At 33.1% G+C, this 23,535-nt stretch overlaps 1 protein-coding gene across 1 annotated transcript; it reads left to right on the forward strand.

Annotated features, from left to right (window-relative positions):
- The first annotated feature begins 27 nt into the window (after window positions 1–27).
- trappc10 (trafficking protein particle complex subunit 10) lies at window positions 28–23,374 on the forward strand. Its single transcript, XM_051911661.1, has 23 exons — window positions 28–246; window positions 2,384–2,465; window positions 3,838–3,973; window positions 5,766–5,962; window positions 7,512–7,707; window positions 7,788–7,899; window positions 9,391–9,638; window positions 9,715–9,861; window positions 10,014–10,128; window positions 11,637–11,713; window positions 11,813–11,904; window positions 12,032–12,172; window positions 12,452–12,576; window positions 13,879–14,381; window positions 15,562–15,703; window positions 15,787–15,945; window positions 16,129–16,358; window positions 17,627–17,727; window positions 17,809–17,935; window positions 18,485–18,649; window positions 18,734–18,914; window positions 20,029–20,223; window positions 21,464–23,374. The coding sequence occupies exons 1-23, from the start codon at window positions 186–188 to the stop codon at window positions 21,703–21,705; spliced, it is 3,774 nt and encodes a 1,257-aa protein (XP_051767621.1). The 5' UTR covers window positions 28–185; the 3' UTR covers window positions 21,706–23,374.
- Window positions 23,375–23,535: the final 161 nt, after the last annotated feature.

Genomic DNA, 23,535 nt, shown 5'->3' on the forward strand with positions numbered 1-23,535 from the left:
GTTGTAACTATCGTTAATATTTTATAGAGTAAAAGTCTTTTTTGTGGACTTCCTCTATGGCTGTGACGCGGGGCGGAAGTCGTCGCTCACTGTCAGCAGATAGGAAATGGAGAGTGAAGGGGCCTCATCGATACATTAGCGGTGTTGAATGTGATCGATTACTCTGATGTTGATGAACGGAACCCATGGAGACCCATGAGGAGAAGCCCATCATCTACACGATGGAGAACAAACCCATAGTGACCTGTGAGTGGATGTTATAACCCTCATAATACTGTCATCACGACTGCAGCGGTGTTTTGGTGTGTTGTGGTGGTTCACACTGACATCTGATTCATGATATTCCTCATGTCATAATGGAAATATCAGGGATTTTTATTAAATGAACGAGTCTGTATTTTGCGGCTTTGCTTTTAGCGGGATATTGCTTGAGTGGAGTAAAACCCGCAAACCGAACGAGTCGTTCTTCTGATTCAGTTCTCATCCATGAATCTGTTTGAATGATTCTCTACCGAATCAGTCTAAATTCGTAAACATGTAATCACAAGCAAGTTCATTAAAAAAACAAAACAGAACATACTGTGGTATTACCATCTTTATGTTAAACATTTAACAAGTGCTGTTAGATTTACATTGGTGAATCATATTTGAGTACCTGATGCCATCAAATACAGTCACTGTAACACAGTATTTTGGTAATTCATTTGTTAGTTTCCTCAGCCAAAACTGACATTTTATTGGCTGTCTTCTAGCGAGTTTCCTAAACATGAATATAATTACACCAAATGCTGCTGCTGCACACAGAATCCTGTCTAGATTGGCAAATATCTGCCATGTAAATATCAGCTACATCAATTTTAATTTTTATTTCAGGTAATGTTTATTTTTATGTCAAGTAACTGAAATGTTTTTTACGGTTATAGTTTTAGTAACCATAATAACCCTGATGTATATTAAAGGTGCAGTATGCAATTTCTGAGAAACGCTGTTGATATTTGACACCAAAACTCTTGTAGCCAATCAGCAGTAAGAGGCGTGTCCACTCATGAGGGGGGAGGAGCCTGTGTTGCATAGCGTGTTTGTGAATTTTATGAGCGGAGCTATCAAGATAGGGGTGTTGGTGCGTTCAAGTCCTCCTGGGAAGTTCGTATTTTACGAGTTGGGAAGTCGCGTTTACAACATCAGTCACTTTTGTCGGAGCAAGATGGTGGCGTACCTTCTCTTAATTAACTACACAAAAACAAAGCAAGGTTTTTAAACTCTACTTCTAAAATGAAGAACAAAGAATGTGCATCAGATGTGTTTTGCTTTTTTATGTTTTTAACTAATTTATAAACTTTATTGTTACATATTATATTGTTTGTTATATTATATTTTGCGCAGGGAATTAGGGCTGCACGATATTTATCACAAATTTTATCGCGCTTGATTTGGCAAAGGCAGCGATTATTTTATGCGCAGCTTCTGAAAGCCAGAGGGTGCTCTTGCGCAGAAACTCCAAATATGCTCTGCCGCAGAAGTAGATAACATGCGTCATTCCAGGACATCCCTATGGGCATCATACTATCGCTGAAGCTGAATAAACAGAAGATTGAAACGCTTTGATTAAACATGACTGATAAACACACAACTGCCTTATTCTGTGTAAGAAGCCACATAATCTCACAGAAGGACGTTCAACTGTCGTTATGAAGTGAGTTTAGAGTAAAAACAAGTTATTAAATGTTGTCTTTTGTTGGACAAGATGTTAATAAATGCTTCTCATGTCTGGAAAGATGTTTGACGCGTGTTGCTTTTTCAAATGTACATTATAAGCGACTCGTGCTTTAAGGTGGATTAGCATTTGGAGCCATACTTAATTGACAAGCTGCGCATAAAATTTTCATAATCGCGTTTAAGCGATTTCAATGTTATTTTTCGTATCGTGCGATTTAATCATGCAGCCCTACAGGGAATTAGCTTATTTTGTTGTAAATAAAAAAAAAAGCCTGAAATGTCACTGCTAAATACCTATAAATATTGTGGTATTCCGCCACGTTTCTCACTGACACGCCCCCAAATTGTAAACATCGGGGCTTACAGTGTTTATGACTTTGTGCTTTCATGTGCGTTCAACTTGTAAATACAATTTGTCCGACATGCCTTGAACGCACCATCAGATCCTTTCGGATAGGGGCGTGTTTGTTTTGGTGATTTCAAATATCAACAGCGTTTCTCAGAAATTGCTTACTGTACCTTTAAATGATGCATGACCATTAACAAACATGTATAAAAGAATAAATAAAGAATGGAGCACTGTAGATGTGTTTTAGTGGTTTAACTGTGAAATTAAAGTGACAAACTTCAGGCTGGTAATGTGTGTGTGTGTGTGTGTGTTGAGCAGGTGCGGGCGATCAGAACCTGTTCACGGCCCTGTACAGCTCACTGACCCAACAGCTGCCCAGAGAACCCATGGAGTGGAGAAGGTGAGAGCTGCTTTACTATGGCATATTCTCTCACTGCACAGCTGATATTTTATTATATAGGGTTATGACTATCTATATATCTATATATGGTCCCTATGAAACAGTATTAGCATCAGATCTTCAGTATTGTGATGTACATTTGAGTTTAACAGATTATCGAAAAAGAATCAATGTAGGGCGGGGCTTGATTCTGTGCATCGGTTGTTGATTGGGTGTTGAGATGTGGGCATGGCACTCAAACTTGTATGCAGATGAGTGCGAGCTTGCAGGGGCGGGGCTTAAAGTGCATGATGATTGGAGGATCCTGCATACGTCGTCAAGTACACAAGCACATTGTTTCAAAGCAGCTTTACAGAAAATCATGATTGTTAATGTTTATAATATTTTAATATCTTCATCACTGACTTCAGAAAGTTTCATAAACATCAGATTGGAGTTTGAGGTTTGGAGAAAAGCTCTTGCCATTTATGTGTGTGTTTGTGTGTTTTTCCATGACTCTGTGTGAACCGAGAGACGAGAGGATATTAGATATTCTCCTCAAGACATTTGTTTACCATTTGACTGTCACAAAAGAGTATTTTCTTTCTTCTCTTTAGACTTTATCCTCCTTCAGGGCGTTTATGTCGTATTTAAAGCTGATCCACTGGAGCTGTGCAGTGAAATTCAGCTGTGATCGCCCATTATTCTTGTCTTTAGTCGTTCAATTCAAGTCTTTTCCACGGCATATTCTGCTGTGGTGTGATGAGACACCGTTCTGTTGTGTGCCACTGAAATAAGGAAGCAGTCTCTGTCACATGATCTTTCAGGCCTGACAGGGAAATCCAGTCATCAAGGTCTTCCTGTTTAGATCGTCATTCTGAAAGGACCAGATCTGGAACAGTCTCAACAATTTTAATGTGTTGTGTTCAGAAGAAATGCATTTGTTTTGATAAGAATCCACCGGGATTCATACTGACAGTCAAAGAAGTGTTGAAGATAGTTTAAAGTTAAAGCAGAACCAGGATGTCCAGCAAGGATTGATTAAAGAGGACTTGAAGTCTTGATTTTGTTTTTGGCTCTACCTTGAATGTTGATTATTTTCCTCATATTCTCCATTGTTGCAGCTCCTCTCTTCCCAGTCTGTCAGTAACGCTCTGTTTACTTCCTGTCTCTATGAAGCCCCTCCTTCTGAAAAGCGCAATGTGCTCTGATTGGTCGGCTGGATCAGTGTGTTGTGATTGGTCAAGCGCTTCGAGTTTGTTTGGGAAATGTCCCGCCCCTTACCATAACCGGCAGTTTCAACACACTACTAACTCACTCAGCCAGGCCCCGCCCCTTTATTCTGCGTATGGATTATTTAAATGAGGAATATTGTGTTTATTTCTCGTCTCAGGTCTTACGGACGAGCACCAAAGATGATCTATCTGGAGGCTAATTTTGTCCAGTTTAAGGAGGAATTGCTTCCTAAAGAGGGAAATAAAGCGCTGCTCACGTTCCCCTTCCTGCACATCTACTGGACCGACTGTTGCGTGAGTCTCAGATCAAACCATAGTTGTGTCCCTCGTCCATCTAGTGTACGAGTTTCAAAAAGTTATTTTGTAATCCAAAGTTGGACAGCCTTATTCCTTCCGCTAAATAATTAAAGCTGCAACCGTTGAGTGCATGTTTCCAACATTCCACACTTAAGTTTTTAATGTTAAATAAGTGCATCATCCTGGTTTTTAAAGTGCACTATTTTTTGTTGAAATTACCACAGAAGTACTGGGATGAAAGTTTATATTTAGGATGTAAACACTGATGTCTACGATAGTGATCAAAATAGAGCAAATTAACTTTTGAAAGTAACTTCAAATAAAGATTGGCGCAATTACATCGTTACACCAGTAGGTAGCGACAAGTGTTAAACAAATGTATTTGTCATTGAATCATTCATTCAAGAGATTTGTTCAAAAACGCTGATTCATCCAGTAATGAAACAAGTGAAGTCTTTATAATTGAGTCATTGAATCATTCATTCAAGAGAATTGTTCAAAAACACTAATTCATCCAGTAATGAAACAAGCGAAGTCTTTTTGAGTGAGTCATTGAATCATTCATTCAAGAAATTCATTCAAAAACACTGATTCATCCCGTAATGAAACAAGTGAGGTCTTTTCGAATGAGTCATTGAATCATTCATTCAAGAGATTTGTTCAAAAACACAGATTCATCCAGTAATGAAACAATTGAAGTCTTTTCGAAAGAGTCATTGAATCATTCATTCAAGAGATTCATTCAAAAGACACTGTTCGTCCCCTAATGAAATAAGTGAAGTCTTTATGAGTGAGTCATTGAATCATTCATTCAAGAGATTCGTTCAAAAACACTGTTCGTCCCCTAATGAAACAAGTGAAGTCTTTATGTGTGAGTCATTGAATCATTCACTCAAACCGATTTAAAAAAAATAAAAAATTAAACATTTTAAATAGGCTGCAGCAATTAACATTGTCATAACCTCTAGTAAATGATGTTATTTTGTTTAGTTGTCTATTTAGAGTTGTGTGAGAATCATGATCTCTATTTGAAACGATTTGAAATCATGTTGTCTTTTAAAAGAATTGTGCATCTCTAAGAATAGTGCAAAAGTACCATTTTTTTTTTTTTTTTTGGAAAATAAGTCGAAATTCCATTGTTGAGAGAAAAAAAACACTGGTTTGCAAGTTGCAACGACGTATAAATCACATTTTATTATTACATTCAGAAATAATATAAAATACTGGTAAATAAAACTAAACGTTTACAAACATGTATTTTAATTCCCCTCACTTCACAACAAATCCTTTAGATTTAACAGTGTTCAAAACAGAACAGGAATTAAAAACAAATTATATAACAAATTATAGTGTCATTCATTATAAACAACATTTATTATAAATGCAAAGCCTGTTTAAAGGGAAACTGAAACTACCGGCATGTGGGAAATGTGCTAAAGAAATAAACTTGATCTCACACTTCTCTCTCGTTCAGCACGACCACAAATGTTTTGCATGCTTGACATTAATTGCATAATGTAACTTTCAGGTGATAAAAAACGTGACTTATATTCTGGAAAATATGGTATGCAAATAGCATTAAAAGAATTATGTTTTAGTGGAATAAAAAGTTGTTTATATCCAAATATTTTTAATCCAGTTTTGCATTAAAATTAAAATGCATAAAAATGAACTTGTTTGATCAAGAATGAGATGGAATGTGCATTATACATTTTAAAAACAGTATTTAGTATACGCCATTTTGAGATGCAGGTGTTGTTTAATATGTGTGTGTGTGTGTGTGTGTCAGGACACCGAGGTGTACAAGGCATCGGTTAAAGAGGACATGCAGCGCTGGCAGGGCGTCTTGCGTCTCCACGGGTCGGTGGACTGGCTCATCGTGGTGGTGGAGAGTGACAACAAGAAGAAGAACAAAACCAACATCCTGCCGCGCACCTCCATCGTGGACAAGATCCGGAACGACTTCTGCAACAAACAGAGCGACAGGTGAGACGCGCGGAACCTGACTCCGGCAGCGCCGAAATAGCTCCTAATCCCAGCGCGCGTCAGCAGCTGCTGTGACTGAGATCTGCGCCGCATTTAGATGATAGCTTTACGTGCGCTGCTACATGTCTGATGAGCGTGTGAGCTGAGCGCGCCGTACGGCTGAATGAACAAACTCAACACACGCAGCGGTCAATCAGATCTCACTATTTTCAGGTTATTATAGACAGATGTTTTGAACAGAAACTGAATGTCTAATTAAGCAGTCAAACCAATGAATCATTCGTTCGCAGTGTTTTAAAATGATCATCCTGATTAACTTGTTATTTTTATACTTTATTATATTTTATCTTATATTTGTTGTTTAAAAAAATCAGTAAAAATTAATATAAAATAAAAGTATAATTATATTATATTTTTATACAATATTTATTTTATTTATATGTATTAAAATATTTTTTAAATATAAACAAAATAAAAAAATATATTAAAAAATAAATAAAAACGTAACATATTTTTAAAAATATGATTAAATTTAAAAAAATAAACAATTATAAAAATAATTTTAAAAAATCACATTGAGACATTGAGCTATTTATTATACTTTACTATATTTTTATCATAATAAAATATAGTAATTTTATGAATATTTTTAAAGAATTGTATATAAATCAAATTATTATAAAAATAAAAGTATATAAATATAAACAAAATTATACAAATATAGTAATAAAAATAAAAAAGTAACAGATACTTTTAAAAATATAAATAAAATTTAAAAAATAAACAATTATAAAAATATTAATACATCTTTTTAAACTACTAAAATGTAAAAAAAAATCATATCGAGACAGACTATTTTTATACTTTATTATATTTTATCATATATTTTTAGTTTTAAAATATTTTTATTTTATTATATTTTTATACAATATTTTATTTATATTTATTGAAATATTTGTTAAATATAAACAAAATTATACAAATATAATATTAAAAATAAAAATGTAACAAATACTTTGAATAAAAATATGAATAAATTTTTAAAAATAAACAACTATAAAAAATTATTAATTTTTTTAAATACTAAAATGTAAAAAAAAAATTATTTAATAAAATATTTATTAAAAATGTTTAAATATAAATAGAATTATAAAATATAGTAAAATATTTAAATAAATATGTTATGTTATTTAAATAAAAATGACAAATATGTTTAATAAATATAAATAACATTTAAAACATTCTTTAAAAAATATATAACATCAACACATTGAGCACAATAATCAAACTCAACACATGCAGCGGTCAATCAGATCTGAATCTTATTCAGGTTATTATAGATGGATGTTTTGCATGTTTTTCACATAATCACCAATTAATCCGTCGTTATCAGTGTTTTGAGATTATCGTGAGGGCTGATAACTGAGCTTGTTACCACGGTGTTTAATCATCCAATGCACTAAATGGTGTGAAAATAAGCGTTGATTGATTTTCCGCCAGTGTTTTGTGTACGTCTCATCTGCTGTGGTTCAATCTGTCTGTCTGTCAGGTGTGTGGCTCTGTCTGACCCTCTGAAGGAGTCGTCTCGCTCTCAGGAGTCGTGGAGTTCGTTCCTCACTAAACTGCGCACGCTGCTGCTCATGTCCTTCACCAGGAATCTGGGCCGCTTCGAGGACGAGATGCGGACGCTCCGAGAGAAACGCACTGAGCCCGGCTGGAGCTTCTGTGACTACTTCATGGTCCAGGTGTGTTATTGGCTGAGGAAGCTGTCAGTCACACACAGTGCCTGTTTCCAGCTGTGTAAATCTGTCTGTGTGTTGATCAGGAGGAGCTGGCGTTTGTGTTTGAGATGCTGCAGCAGTTTGAAGACGCTCTGGTCCAGTATGATGAACTAGACGCTCTTTTCACACAGTATGTGCTCAACTTCGGCGCTGGAGGTAAACCGGCATCTGTGCATTAATATCTTGTGTTTCCCGGCATAATTTAATATTTGAAACAGCCGTTCATGTTTTAAAGGCAATATGAAAAAACGTACATACAGGTAACCACACTGTATGTGAGAATATGAAGTGGGAAATAATGTAGGGAGGGAATTTTAGGGATTTTGGCCATCAGGATTTATTTGATTGTGAAATGTTAAGCTATAATTTTATTGGTCATTATTTTTTTTTACCACTGACCCAAACAGCTTCGATTTCATCAGCAGAAAAGAAAAAGGGCTGAGAAAGTTTTATGATAGATTATTGAATGTATATTTTCATTTATTATATTTTTTTATACTTTATTATATTTTTATAAAATATTTATTTATAAAAAATATTTTAAAATTAAAATAAAATTATCGAAATAGAATAAAATAATTTAAAATATAATACTTTTTGAAATATGAAATAAAATAATACAAATAAAATGTTTAAAAATTTAATTAATACATTTTTATTATATATATATATATATATATATATATATATATAATATATGCAATTATAGAAATATAAAATATTTTAAAATATAATAAATACCTTTTGAAATAATTATAAAAATAATTTTAAAAAATTTTAAATTATTTAAAAATATATATTTTAATTATAAATAATATAACTAAAATTCTAGAAAATATTATAATAAATAAAAACAAAAATATAATTATAGAAATAGAATAAAATATTCAAAAATAAGAAAATATTAAAAATAATAAATACTTTTTCAAATAAATATAAAATAAAAATAATATAATAAACAAAAATAAAATTATAGGAGTAGAATTAAATATATAAAAACATAATAAATACGTTTTATAGAAATAGAATAAAATATTTAAATGTATAATAAATACTTTTTTAAATGAATATAAAAAAAAATTATAAAAATAAAATAATTTTTTTTTAATTCATTAAAATTTATTTATATATATATATATATATATATATATATATAAAATACATTTTTAAACATTTTAAATTAATAAAAAAATATGTATTTTTTTATTTTATATATGGAATATATATATATATATATATATATATATATATATATATATATAATAAAAAATAATAAACATAAAAATAAAATTATACAAGTAGAATAAAATATTTAAAAATATATTAAATATGTTTTGAAATAAATATGAAATAAAATGATAAAAACAAAATATCAATTTTAAATTTATTTTAAATTAAATAAAAATATTTATTTTTAATTATATGTATATATAAATAAAATTATGAAAAATAAAAAGCTTATATAAAATATCATTATAGAAATAGATTAAATATGTAAAAATATAATAAATACTTTTTTAAATAAATTTGAAATAAAATTATAAAATTAAAATATTTAAATCACTCATTTTAATTTTGTCATGGGTGGATTCAGGATCCAGTATTCCCAGGTTTCACTCTAGTCCTCTGTGTTTTCTTTGTGTTCAGATGGTGCCAACTGGCTGGGTTCGTTCTGTCAGCCGGTGCGGAGCTGGAACGGGCTGCTGTTGCGCAGACCCATCGACATGGAGAAGCGTGATCTGATCCAGAGAGGAGAGGCCAGTCTGCTGGATCTGCGCAGTTACCTGTTCTCCCGCCAGTGTACGCTGCTCATCTTCCTGCAGAGACCCTGGGAGGTGACGGCCCGAGCGCTCGAACTCCTGCACAACTGTGTGCAAGAGCTGCGACTGCTGGAGGTACTCGTGAGTGTTTGCTCAGAGCTTTATTCAGGTGTGATTCAGATGGGGGGGCTGATGGGTGTCGCTGCTGCAGGTGTCTGTGGTGAGCGGCGCGCTGGACTGCTGGGTGTTTCTCAGCTGTCTGGAGGTGCTGCACAGGATCGAGGGCTGTTGCGACCGCAGCCAACTGGAGGCCAACTTCTCTCACACCGTGGGCCTGTGGACATACGCTACTGAGAAGGTACTGAGACTTTTACTCCATTTTAAAACAAAATTAGAGCATTTGTTACTTAATATTACTCAGTACTTATTTGTATAATTATACTGTAACAAGGACAACTTAATATAAAGCGTAAGTGTACACCCAACAACCATGTGTTCATCTGTTGGCAGCTGAAATCTCTGGGTGATCTGTGTGGTCTGGTGTCAGAGAACGGCCCAAACTCTGAGGACCTGAACAAAACCGTTGACCTGCTGGCTGGTCTGGGAGCAGAAAGACCAGAAACGGGTAATTAGCCTAAAATAACACATCGCTTTCCATTATCCATGTTGTATGAGGTATTTCATTTTACTAAAATTTAAAGGCACAATATGTAAGATTTTTAGATAGATGTGCATTAACACACTCAAATGTATCTATTATGATAAAACAGTGCTGCGTTACCCCACATACGCTTGACCGGAACAAGCGGAAGCGGTGACTGTGGCATAATAAAAGTCCCGCTGCTCTCGAGCTGCTTCATACTACAGTTACGTTAATAACCTCATCCATGAACATGAGTCCTGTCCTGATTCTTTTCCACCATCTGTAGACGTGAAGACAACACATCCCATGATTTCGCGCTCAATCTCGTCGTCATTAAACTACACTTTTGTTTTGAATAGGCGACCTTTTCCTATTTCTCTTTAGAGAAAACCAATCAAGGAAAGCATGTGCCTAGAGCACCTCCTATTGGTCATTATATAAAACACAAAGGAAAACCCTACATGAGATATTGCTTTATAACTTAACAGCTTTAACTAAAAATATACACAAGCTTAACTAACAGAAATGATATAATTATATATTATATATAATTATATATCCAGCAATGATGTAAGGAAACAGTGGCAAAAAAAGTTAGAAGGGAGTAAATCCTGTGTTTAAAGGCTGTTAAGGAAATGTAATTGAGCCAAATAAGAACTTTAATTTTAAATAAATGTTAATTTATAAGCAGGTATCGTTCAGGAATCGGTATCGAAGAAGGTATCGGTATCGATATCGTAAATTTTTGAACGATACCCAGCCCTATTTGGATAAATGGGGATTGTTTTGACAATGGTGTCGTCTATACGTTGAAAACTCGAAGTAAAAACGTCTCCGTTTTAAGCATATCGTTGTCGTGTAAACATACCCTTAGAAAGAAATATTTTATTTGATTCAACATAGAATTTATTACACAAACTTTTAGGCTTCAACGGCCATGATATATTTTTTTAAGAAGCTGCATCTGAAATTGTATTTAGATATATTTACAGACTGTTTATTGAGGTGGCATGAATGCACTACAATTAAACATAAAAGAAGATAATTTGAGAAATGTCTCAGTATTTTTTTTTCATACAATGGAAGTCAATGGTAACCAAAGTAGTTTGGTTACCAACATTCTTCAAAGTATCTTCTTTTATGTTCCGCAAAAGAAAGTCATACAGGTTTGAAACAACATGAAGGATGAGTAAATAATGACAGAATGTTCATTTTTGGGTGAACTGCCCCTTTAATGGGTTTTTTATTAATATGGAAATATGAAATGATTTTTTTAATGACATGATACTCTAAATAAGAAACTAAAACTGCCAGTAGGTGGCGGTAAATGTCTAAATGAGTAAGTCATTGAATCGTTCATTCATTCGATTCGTTCAGGAAGTAAATGGCTCTCTTTATGAATGGGCCATTGAATCATTGGTTCACCGGATTTATATATATATACTTATTTAAATTATCTCTGTAATGTGTTTGTAATCTCTCTCTCTCAGCGAACAGCCTTCAGAGTCCATATAAAAAGCTCAAGGAGGCGTTATCATCCGTAGAGGCCTTTGAGAAACACTATCTGGTGAGAGTTTAGTCCTGTAATCTGCGTGTGTTTATTTTAGCGCTGTGATTACTAGGTTTATTTTTGACATCATTTGTGAGAGTCTGTCTCTCTGATCAGGAGCTGTCTCACGCCGCTATGGAGATGTACAGGGCGATCGGGCGGCTGCGTTCGGCTCGGCTTGTTGGGAAGAGTCTGGCTGAGTTCTACATGTGAGCATGACTGAAAATCCCTGAAGGAACAGAAGCACGTATAACGGCCTCCTGTGGGAGATGGGTTGTACATGTGCACGATTAATCATACGTACGTGTGTGTGTGTGTGTGTGTGTGTGTGTGCAGGAGGAAGGGAGACCCTCAAAGTGCTGAGAACTTCCTTCTGGATTCCCTGAAGTCGTACGTGTCCGAGAGCTGGAGTTTACCGCTCACACACACACGCAAACAGATTGCAGAGTGTCAGAAACAGCTGCAGAAGATGGACGAGTATCCTTCACACATCTCTGATCACATGTATATGATGAAACACGTGACCATATCATGCCACTGAATCTCGTGTGATTCTCACACGTTTCTAACGCGTGTCAAACTGTGCACAACCAAAGACTGACTCGTCTTAAAACATGTTCCGGGTTTTACTGTGAACTAATAAAGGAGAAATGACAGATTTTGGAAGTAAAATGATGTTGTTTCCTGCTGTCAGAAGTGAGGTCAGGTTCCTGTTTTTTTGTCTGGTGTGTGTGTTTTCTTTGACCGTGTGTGTAGATACCTGCAGACGAGCGCTCTGCTCGCCAGCGATGCCAACCTGAGCGATGAAGAGAGGAAGCACTTCTGCCAGGAGATCCTGACCTTTGCCAGCCAGACCGCAGAGAGCAAAGCTCAACAGAAAGGTCAGATTTGTGTTCGGAGTGTGTTTACCACAGCTGTCAGGCTGCAACCATGACAAAAACACTATAGAAGTGTCATAACGGCACACTTTATTCCAGGTCACATGACAGATTTGAGTCAGGAATGCTGTTCTTACGTTGTTGAAAGATAATTGTTCCTTTAAATAATTAATAATTAACTAAAAAGTCACTTTTTTTTTATTTAAAAAAAATATTTTTTTTTCTTTTTTGTCTTTCTCTTTGCTGAGAAAGTTTCATGAAAGATTATAAAATAAAAAAATAATATTTTAAATAAATAAAATTATGAAAATATAATAGAATAACTAAAAATAAATAATTATAAAAATATAATAAAAATATTAAATCTAATAAATTAGATTAGAATAAATTGGAATAAATAAATAAATTATTATATTTATATATTTCGGGTCTCACGCTCATTTAAATAAAAGTTTCTTTAAAAAAAGTATGAAAATTAAATAAATAAACAATTGTTTAAAATAAAAATCAGTAAAATTTGTAAAATATAAAAATAAATGATAAAAATATAAATAAATTACACAAAATATAAATAATTAGTAAAATAAAATATTTATATTATATATAAATATAAATTTATATTATATATATAAAATATAAATAATTATATAGTGAAATATTATAGAAATATAATAAAATAACTAAAAATATTGTTATATACATAACATAAAAAAATATAATTAAATAGTGAAATATTATTAAAAAATAACAAAATAACTATAAAATATTGTTATATACATAACATTATAAAAATGTAATAAAATACTTAAAAATTATAAAAAGTATTTTAGGTCTCACGTTGTTCATTTAAATAAATGTTTCATTAAAAAAAGATTATAAAAATTAAATTAATTAATTGTTTAAAATAAATATCAGTAAAATTTGTAAAATATAAAAAAATAATAAAAAAAATAATATATAAGTAATATAAAATATTTATATATAAATATTAATTTATATTATATATAAAAATATATAAATAATTAAATATTATACATATTTTAACATTATAATACTAAATATTAATATTATTTAAATATTATAAAAATATAATAAAATAACTAAAAAATATTGTTATATACATAACATTATAATTTTGTGTTATGATGAACTGACCACAGCTACCAGGCTTCATGACAGACTCAATAAAATCATGCTGTCAGCACTAATCGTGTGCTGTTTCAGGTCACGTGATAGATATGTGTCAGAAAAGCTGTTGTCACATGGTTGTGTCTGCAACATTTTTGTCTTTCTCTTTTCCCACAGACCCGCGTGTTGCTCTGAGCATGAGTTCGTTCACTCAGCTTCACGAGTTGCGTTTCCGTCCCGCCTCGGCGCTGGTGCACGTCGGTGCCGTCCTGCAGCTGGAGCTGCATCTGTGCAGTCTGATGCCCGTGCCCGTACGGGTGGAGCAGCTCGCCGCCAGCGTCCACTTCACCATGGAGCTGCCCGGCACGACGGCTCAGAAACGAGCCGCTCAGAACCCGGATGGCACCGTCACGTTCCCGGCGGCCAGTCCGGTGTCAGCGTCTCCGGCGCTGGAGCTCTGCGAGATCCAGGAACACAGTCCGTCTGATAACGCGCTGAACACCGCCGGCGTGGTCTGTAAGAACATGCACCTGCTGATGCGACGCCAAGACAGCACCACGTCCCTCGACACGCCCATCACTGCGCCATCTGCCCTCGCTATGGATGATGGAGCTCAGATGCTTAAGGCTCATGATGTCACTCTGTTGCCTGGCAACAACAGCATCGTCTTCACCGCACCAGTGAGAAAAAACCTTTAATTTGATCTGATTATAGCAGGGTTTCCCAAACTGATGAAAAGATCATCATTAATTAATCATAAAAATGTAACATTAAAAAATATTTTTCTAAAAAATAATTAAATCTTAAAAATGTCAAATTAAAATAAATAATTGTAAAATAGAAACACTCATAGTAAAACACATTCTAAAAAAATTATAACATTAAAATAAAAACGCTAAAAATAAAACACTTTCTGAAAATTAATTAAATCTTAAAAATGTCAAATTAAAATAAATTGTAAAATATAAACAAAGTAAAACATTTTCTGAAAATGAATTAATTAAAGTGTAACATTAAAATAAATTTTTAATAAAAACCCTACAAATTTTAAAATAATAGTTTTATTCATTGTTTTTATTTTACAATTGTTTATTTTAATTTGACATTTAAGATTCAATTAATTTTTAGAAAGTGATTTTTAATGTTACATTTTTATGATTTAATACAATTTTAGAAAGTTTTTTTATTGTTTTTAAAACATAAAAATGTAACATTAAATATCACTTTCTAAAAATTTATTAAATCTTAAATGTCAAATTAAAATAAATAATTGTAAAATAAAAACCCTAAAAAAACACTATCTAAAAATTTATTAAATCAGAAAATTTTGAATTAAAATAAATTATTTAAAAATAAAACACTAAAAATGAAATCATGGAAATGTAAAATTAAAATAATTTTAAAATAAAAACAATGAAAAAAACTTTGTAAAATTGTATTAAATCATAAAAATGTAACATTAAAAAAATCACTTTCTAAAAATTAATTAAATCTTAAAAATGTCAAATTAAAATAAATAAATGTAAAATATAAACATTCATAATTTATCAAAATTTTATTAAATTATAACATTAAAATAAATCATCAAAAATAAAAAACACTAAAAATAAACTAAAATCAGAAAATATGAAATAATTTAAAAAATAAAGAATAAATTCTAATAAAAAATAAGTATATATATATATATATATATATATATATAATTTGTTTGTTTAAAATATTTTAGGTAAAAGGGTTTCGACATTTTTATTTGGGAATCTCTGGATTATTGGATATATTTCACATAATCATGTGATAATCATCACCTTTTCATGTGATTTCATTAATCTAAAGAAGAAAATGAATCCCTGATTTTCTCAGAGTCAGAAGCCCGGCACATACACTCTCCGGCAGCTGTGCGCCACGGTGGGCCGCATTCAGTTCGTTCTGCCTCATATTTACCCTGTGGTTCAGTATGAGGTTTACTCCCAGGAGCCTCAGCTCACCATCCAGCCTCTCACAGGTCAGTCACTGAGACGAAAGCGCTTGTGTCCCGATCGCTCATTTAGGAATCTGTTTCAGACCTGACGTTTCTTGTTTTCTCAGAGAACCTGTTGGCTGGGTTACCGCAGCAGGTGAAGTTCACCATCCTGACGGGTCACTACACAGTGAAGAAGGGCGATGCTCTTCAGCTGAGTAACACAGACTCCATGCCGGTGCTGCACTCGTCCACATGCACCGCCCGCATCCTCAGCAGCACCGGAGGTGAGCGAGAGTCAGTCAGATTTATTGACAAGTATGCTTACACACACACACACACACACACACACACACTCACACACAAGGAATTTGTCTTGGTGACAGTAGCCGACAGAGAGATAATAGAAATAACCATGAAAAAAAGTGACACCTAGAACTGAAGTGATTTGATGTGTGTGATTGTCTCAGAGCTGGTGGGTGAGAGCGCTCTGTCCATCCAGTCGTCTGAGAAGGTGACGAGCATCTCTCTTCCTCTGACGCCGCCCTACCACACGCTGGAGTTCCTGCTGGATGTTCTGTGTCATATCCCATCATCCCCCACGCGGGTGGAGAGCGAGCATCTGACTAACGGTCAGATCAGTCATCGCGCCCGCAGCAGAGCGCGCTTCAACAGCGGGATGGCCATCATAGACCAGAAGGTTTGATACGCGTGCAGAAATCATGCAGAAGTTGCACTGATGATTGTTTTTGTGTTTATTGCTGATTTCAGCCATAATCTGTTAGTTGTTATAATTCGGTCATGTTTTGCTCATGTCTTTTAATGCCGACATGAAATCAAGATGGTTTTACTTTGATTCATTTCAATAGACATTAATACAAAGAGAAAAATCATTCATAGCTCTGAATTTTAATGTCATGGAATTTTGAAGTTGTGGTTTCCAGGCCTGGAAAAGTCTAAATAATGAAAATAAATATTTTTAATAATAATAAATACAGAAATGCCAAAAATAAATCTTCCAATAAATATAAATAGATTTCATATTTTATATAAATATAATATTTTCATATTTAAATATACGTAAATGCATATATATATATATATATATATATTTATATAAATATCAAAAATTTATTTTAATATATATTTATATATTTTCATATTTAAATATATATAAATGCGTGTATATATATATATATATATATATATATATATATATATATATATATACAATTTATTTTAATGACTAAATATCTAAATATTAAAAATTAAATATTATTAATAATAATAATATTTAATAAAGAAATGCCAAAAATAAATCTTCCAATAAATATATTTCATATTGTAATATATATATATATATATAATATATATATATATATATATATATATATATATAATATATATATATATATATATTATATATATATAAATTTTTATTTAAATTTAAAAAATATATTTCCATATTTAAACATATGCATTTATGTTTATATATATATATTTATTTATTTATTTATTTAAATATCAAAAATATATTTTTTAATATAAATTTATATATATATATATATATATATATATATATATAATATATTTTCAGATTTAAATATATATAAATGCATGTATATATATGTGTGTGTGTGTATATATATAATTTATTTTAATGACTAAATATCTAAATATTAAAAATTAAATATTATTAATATTAATAATAAAAAAAAATGCAAAAAAAAAATCTTCCAATAAATATATTTCATACATATTTCATATATATGTATATACACGCATTTATATATAATTTATATAATTATATATAATTTATTTTAATTACTAGAAATGATCTCTTTGAAATACATTTTACACAATATAATTTGCTTTTATTTTCATTCTTTGATAAAGATTAGAGAATGTCACTGAAGGCCCTTCAGCAGTCACAGGTGTGATATAACGGTCTGTATCTGTTTGTTGCAGGTGTCTGTCGATTGTCCCTGGTCCATTTACTCGACGCTGGTCTCTCTCACCTTCCATGTGCCCTTTAAAGTCAAACACTCATTGCTGTCTGCAGGACGGAGGTACTGACCCCTCTTGACCCCTCATTGTTACTGTAGTAACCAGTGGTTTGATGCGTTTCCTGTGTGGTTTCATCTCAACAGGAAGTTCATCCAGGTTTGTCTTCAGAATGTATCGGACACTAACTTTCAGCTGACCGATCAGACGCTGTCTGAGAATCAACACACGCCGTCACTGGAGCTGCTCTCTCTCAACACTAAAACACACAGCGTGAGTCTGACTTACTCTGATTGGTTCTGGATAAGTAGGACTAATCAGCTCTTTTGAACGAATGTCTTGAATGAATGATTCAATGACTCACTCACAAAGACTTCACTTGTTTCATTACAAATCAGCATTTTTTGAACAAATCTCTTGAATGAATGATTCAATGACTCACTCAAATACTTCACTTGTTCCATTACAAATCAGCGTTTTTGAACAAATCTCTTGAACGAATGATTCAATGACTCACTAATAAAGACTTGTTTCATTTCTAATCAGTGCTTTTGAACGAATCTCTTGAATGAATGATTCAATAACTCACTCACAAATACTTCTTGTTTCATTACATACAGCGTTTTTGAACGAATCTCTTGAATGAATGAATGATTCAGTTCTGAATGTTCGCTGTGATCGTACTTGTCAAATGTTGAATAGACAGAATGAATCGTTGTCATTTAGGAATAAGATCTCATGTGTGTTTGAATCGAAATCTTTTAGCGATTAATCGTGCAGCTCTACTGTGACTGTCAGTGATCTGTGTGTGTGTGTGTTCAGGTGGTGTTCAGTCAGCAGTGTGTGTTCAGCGTGTGGGAGCTGCGGTGGAGCGGCGCGCCACCCGTCTCTCTGCAGTGTGTGTTCTCGGCCAGTTTCGCTCCTGCAGACGCGCCGGACGCGGCGCTCAAACCCTACAGCTACGAGTTCGCAGTGGAGAGAGTTTCAGTGAGTCTCGTTCTCTCGCAGACAGACGATCGACTGCGTCTCAGCTTCAGTTTAATGTTTGACATGTTTGTCTGTGTGTGTCAGACTCTGTACAGCGTGCGAGCGGAGATCTGTCCGGCCGCAGGCGAGCAGCACTGCCGCACCGGCGCCCTCTGCAGGCTGGAGGTGTCGCTCACGCGCCTCACTGAACCCAACGACACGGACCGGTCCGACGAGGAGTTCAGCGAGACGGAAGGTCTTCGCACTTCACGACTGATGTATGAAGGTACGACGGCTTCGGCACTTCCTCAAGGACTGAAGAAACATGAACTTGATCAACATCAAGATTTTAGGTTCAAATGTTTTCCAAACTGGGGTTTGAGAGTTAATGAAAACCTAATAATTAAATAATTAATAGAAATGTCAAATTAATTAATAAATAAAAAAAAATTAATTGCTTACTAAAAACATATTTTTATGTTTTTCAAACTGGTATTTTGTGAGTTAATAAAAAGCTAATAATTAATTACATCATAAAATTGTCAAATTAATGAATAAATCATTTTAAAAATTTTCCCTAAAAAATAAATTGCTTACTAAAAACATGACATTTTTTATGTTTTTAATGAAAAGCTGATAATAATTAAATCATAAAATGTCAAATTAATAAGTAAATCATTTTAAAATATTACAAAAAAAATAAATGAATAAATCACTTACCAAAAACAACAAGAATTATTGTATGTTTTTCAAGCTGGTTTTTGTGAGTTAATGAAAAGCTAATAATAATTAAATCATAAAAATGTCAAAATAATGAATAAATCATTTTAAAATTTTACCCCAAAAAATAAATCGCTTACTAAAAACATGACATTTTTTTATGTTTTTCAAGCTGGTTTTTGTGAGTTAATGAAAAACTAATAATAATTAAATAAAAAAATGTCATATTAAGGAATAAATCATTTTAAAATGTTGCAAATGAAAATAAAACACTTACTAAAAAAACATGAAATATTTTATTTTTTGACCTGCATGTCATGTGACCATTAACCTGCATCAGAGAACCGTGAACATGCGATCATGTTGTTAAATTATCTAAATGTTAATTTAAATCAATTAAATATTTTAGCTCAAAAGTAACCATTCATTCCTTTGGTGTCACGGATGAATTTTGCATAGTTTCTGTATTTTAAATTTAAATTATTTACATATAAAAACTGCAGTAATTATTTGCATTATAATTAGAAAATGGAATAAAATAGTTTTAATTGAATGTCCCACCAAAGGACGTCAACTTTCCAAATGAAGAAATACACTAAAGGTTTTGTTTAATCACGTAAAGAAGTTTTCTGATTTATTAATTATTTGGATGATCTGTGTGTGTGTGTGTGTGTCTGCAGTGATTGACAACCACAGTAACTGGGCGGTGTGTGGCAAGAGTTCAGGGGTCGTGTCTATGCCGGTCGCTGCCATGGCGACACACAAGGTTCAGATGGAGATCATGCCTCTGTTCGCGGGTCAGCTGCCCTTCCCCAACATCCGTGTGTTCAAGTACCTGCCGCATCACGCCAGCGTCGTCATCCAGCCCGACACAGGTCAGGTCACGGCATTCATCAGCAAACATAAAACTTTAACAATCATTTATTAAAAGTTTGATGATTTTTTACTTTTTCCCGAATTCTGATTAAATATTTATGTATGTTGTGTTTTATGATTTTTTACAAATTCATCAAAAGAAATAATCAACTTGAACAGTTTTTTTAGGTACGCAATCAAATGAAAATACAGTTCCTTTACTATTATTATTTGTATTTAGTGCTGCAGGTTTACTGTATTAAGACATGAATGAAAAAATCTTGATTGTGTGATATTCCTTAAATTATATTTTAAATAATGTTTATTATTATTATGAATTTTAGAAGTACATTTGACTCTTTGTCATCATTTCTTATAGTTTGTATTGAAGATCTTTTGAGTTTTTTTCCACATCATTGAATTCATGGGGCTCTTATAGAACTGACACACGATTCTGATTCATTTGAGTCGAATTCTGATTCGAATCGGTTCATTCGGACAGTCAGCTCTGCTTGATTTCGTGTTTTATGATTCAATACAGATTTATCACCAAATAGCAATGAATTCATAAAACTTTAACAGTACAATCAATCTTTTAAAATGTAATCAAATGAAAATAAAACCGTTCCTTTGCAAAGAAACATTGCATTTTTAAATGTAATTTTTTTAAATAATTTTATTATATTAGGTTTACTCTATTTATTTTTATATTACAAGGTTTACTCTATAAATTAAAACATGAATGAGTGTGATATTCCTTAAAGATAATTTTCTAATAAATTGTATTTAAGAAGTACATTTTACTTTTCCTGTCATCATTTAATTAATTTTTATTTTGGCGGGTTGTAATGAAGCACTTTTGTCTGCCTCTCTCACACATGATTCTGATTCATTTGAGTGAATCGGTTCATTCGGACAGTCAGTTCTGCTTGATTTCGTGTTTTGTGATTCAGTACAGATTTATCACTAAAAAGCAATGAATTCACAACAGTTCCTTTGCACAGAAACATTGCATTTTAATTTATCAATTTATTATATATTTATTTATGATTCAGTACTTTACGCTATGAATTAAAACATGAACATGAGTGTGATATTCCTTAAAATAATATCCTAATAAATTGTATTTTACTTTTCCTGTACTTTTATTTTGGCAGGTTGTAGTGAAGCACTTTTGTCTGATTCATTTGAGTGAATCGGTTCATTCGGACAGTCCGTTCAGCTTGATATGACTCATGATTGATGTTTGTGTTCGCGCAGACTCGTGTCTGGAGAACGACAGCCTGTCGGTGCTGGATAAGGCTCTGGAGGATCAGGCGGACACGGCGAGTCTGCGGAGCCGCGGGAGCGTTCAGTCTCTGGGCGAGCAGCAGCCGCGGGGCGTCCCGATGCCCAAACGCCAGGCCTTCGGACCCGGACAGGTGTTCAACGGCACGCAGGGACGCCAGGTGCTGGTGCTGCCCGGCACCGACCATCACGTGCTGGAGGTCAACGTCACATGACCCCGATGGACGGCCCCGGACGCCCATCTCTGCCGGACACTCTCATTGGGTCGCGGGAAACACAAACAGACGTGTATGACTGGAGCCTGACACTGGCTTTAATTTGACTTCATTCTTACTCCGTCACGAGACACTAGACGGCATCCCTCAGACATCCCATAATGCCTTGCAGCCCCTCCTCTCCGTGCTCAGGTGTGTGTGTGTGTGTGTGTGTGTGTGTCGCCGCTGAGCTTCATTCGCTGTATTCAGTGTGAGTGTTAGTGATGAGAGCGCCACCTGCTGTACATACTGTTGAATACATAGATGATATTTGAAGAGAAGCATCGGTCACCAGTCACTGAATCAATGATTGTCTCACTGGGATTTTGGGGATTTAGATATTTAACTTTTTTATTTTTTGAAGGTTTCCGGGGAAAACGAACATTTGCGCTTTATTGACTGTATTGACACAGTGTTGTTCGAACACGCCCATTCCTGCTGACATCACATGATTGATGTGTCGTCGAATGATCGTATTTACACAAACACGGCATCAGAAAATCAGAACGACAATAAATGTTGTTTTTGTTTCATGCTTTGTTGTGAAAAACAGTCGTATTTCAGTCCACAACCAGGAGTTTTGCCTTTTTTTTTTTTTTTTGTCATTCTGGCTATTTTCATGACATTTAATCCCTTTTGAATCTAAAATATAATTATGTATAAAACATATTTATATATAATTATATATAAAATATTTATATATATATATATATATATATGTATATAATTATATTTAATATATATATATATATTATATCTAATTTATATTTTATATAATTGTGTGTGTATATATATATATATATATATATATATATATATATATACACACTACACAATTATATATAATATATAATTATGTCACAAATATAAATTAAATATAATTATATATGAGTTTTTTTTTTTTCCGCAGCTATTATATAAATGAGAATGATTTTTTTTTTTTTTGCATAGTAAATTTTGGGGGAAATGTGTCATAATGATCATCATTATCTGTCATAATGCACAAAATCTTAATGGTTCTAAAAAAAAATGTTAAAATAATCTAAAAAAAATGTCTTGATTTTGGGGTGAAATATGAGCCGTTTGTGTGTAAATGTCACAGATGGACGTTTGTGTTTTTACAGTCCGTCAGGAAGGAAACGGTTTCAGGCTCGTTTGTTTGAACCTGTAAACACTAACGAGTGTGTGCGATTTGATCAGGAGCGTCTGAGACACACGAATCTCTCCTGATCTCCAGCATTAGTGACATTCAGGAGGAAGTGATGTTTCTCTCAAGAGGAGAACCTCTGCTGTGAATGGTTGCTTCAGTCCGTCTGTCTCGTGTGTGTCGTACGTGTTTCAGTCCTGAGAAAACAGATGAAGCTGTGTGTCGTCGTATGAAAGGCCAAAACTGATCACATGTCCAGTTCGTCCACTGCATCACTATTTATTTTGCTTTCCTCTGGATCGGATCAGGACCTCGTGATTCTCACTCATTTTGGGTGTCAAACGGGATGTTGGGACGTCATGAACAGTTTCACAAGCTGTTTGTAAATTGTCAATCAAACATCACAGATTGTATTTAGATTATTTAAATGAAAAGAATATGTACGCATTATACACTTGAAAATATACATATGTTTTAAAAGGGTGTTTGTTGTCTTGTTTTTCCATTAAAACATTTTTAATTTTTTGTTTAACAGATCCACAACATACGGGCTTCTAGATTTTTAAATAAAATAAAAAATACTAGAACCAGTGTATTATATTTCTATAAAAGACTTAATTTTTCTAACAGTAAGTTTTCTAATC

Source organism: Ctenopharyngodon idella, chromosome 11 (genome assembly GCF_019924925.1).
Source record: "Ctenopharyngodon idella isolate HZGC_01 chromosome 11, HZGC01, whole genome shotgun sequence".
Lineage (NCBI taxonomy): Eukaryota > Metazoa > Chordata > Actinopteri > Cypriniformes > Xenocyprididae > Ctenopharyngodon > Ctenopharyngodon idella.

Bases quoted from the DNA above. Each gene is read 5' to 3' on its own strand.
- trappc10 (XM_051911661.1), top strand. From the start codon at position 186: ATGGAGACCCATGAGGAGAAGCCCATCATCTACACGATGGAGAACAAA. The intron at 7,708-7,787 runs GTGTGTTATTGG...TGTGTTGATCAG, and splicing joins GTGACTACTTCATGGTCCAG to GAGGAGCTGGCGTTTGTGTT. The intron at 15,946-16,128 runs GTGAGCGAGAGT...TGATTGTCTCAG, and splicing joins CATCCTCAGCAGCACCGGAG to AGCTGGTGGGTGAGAGCGCT.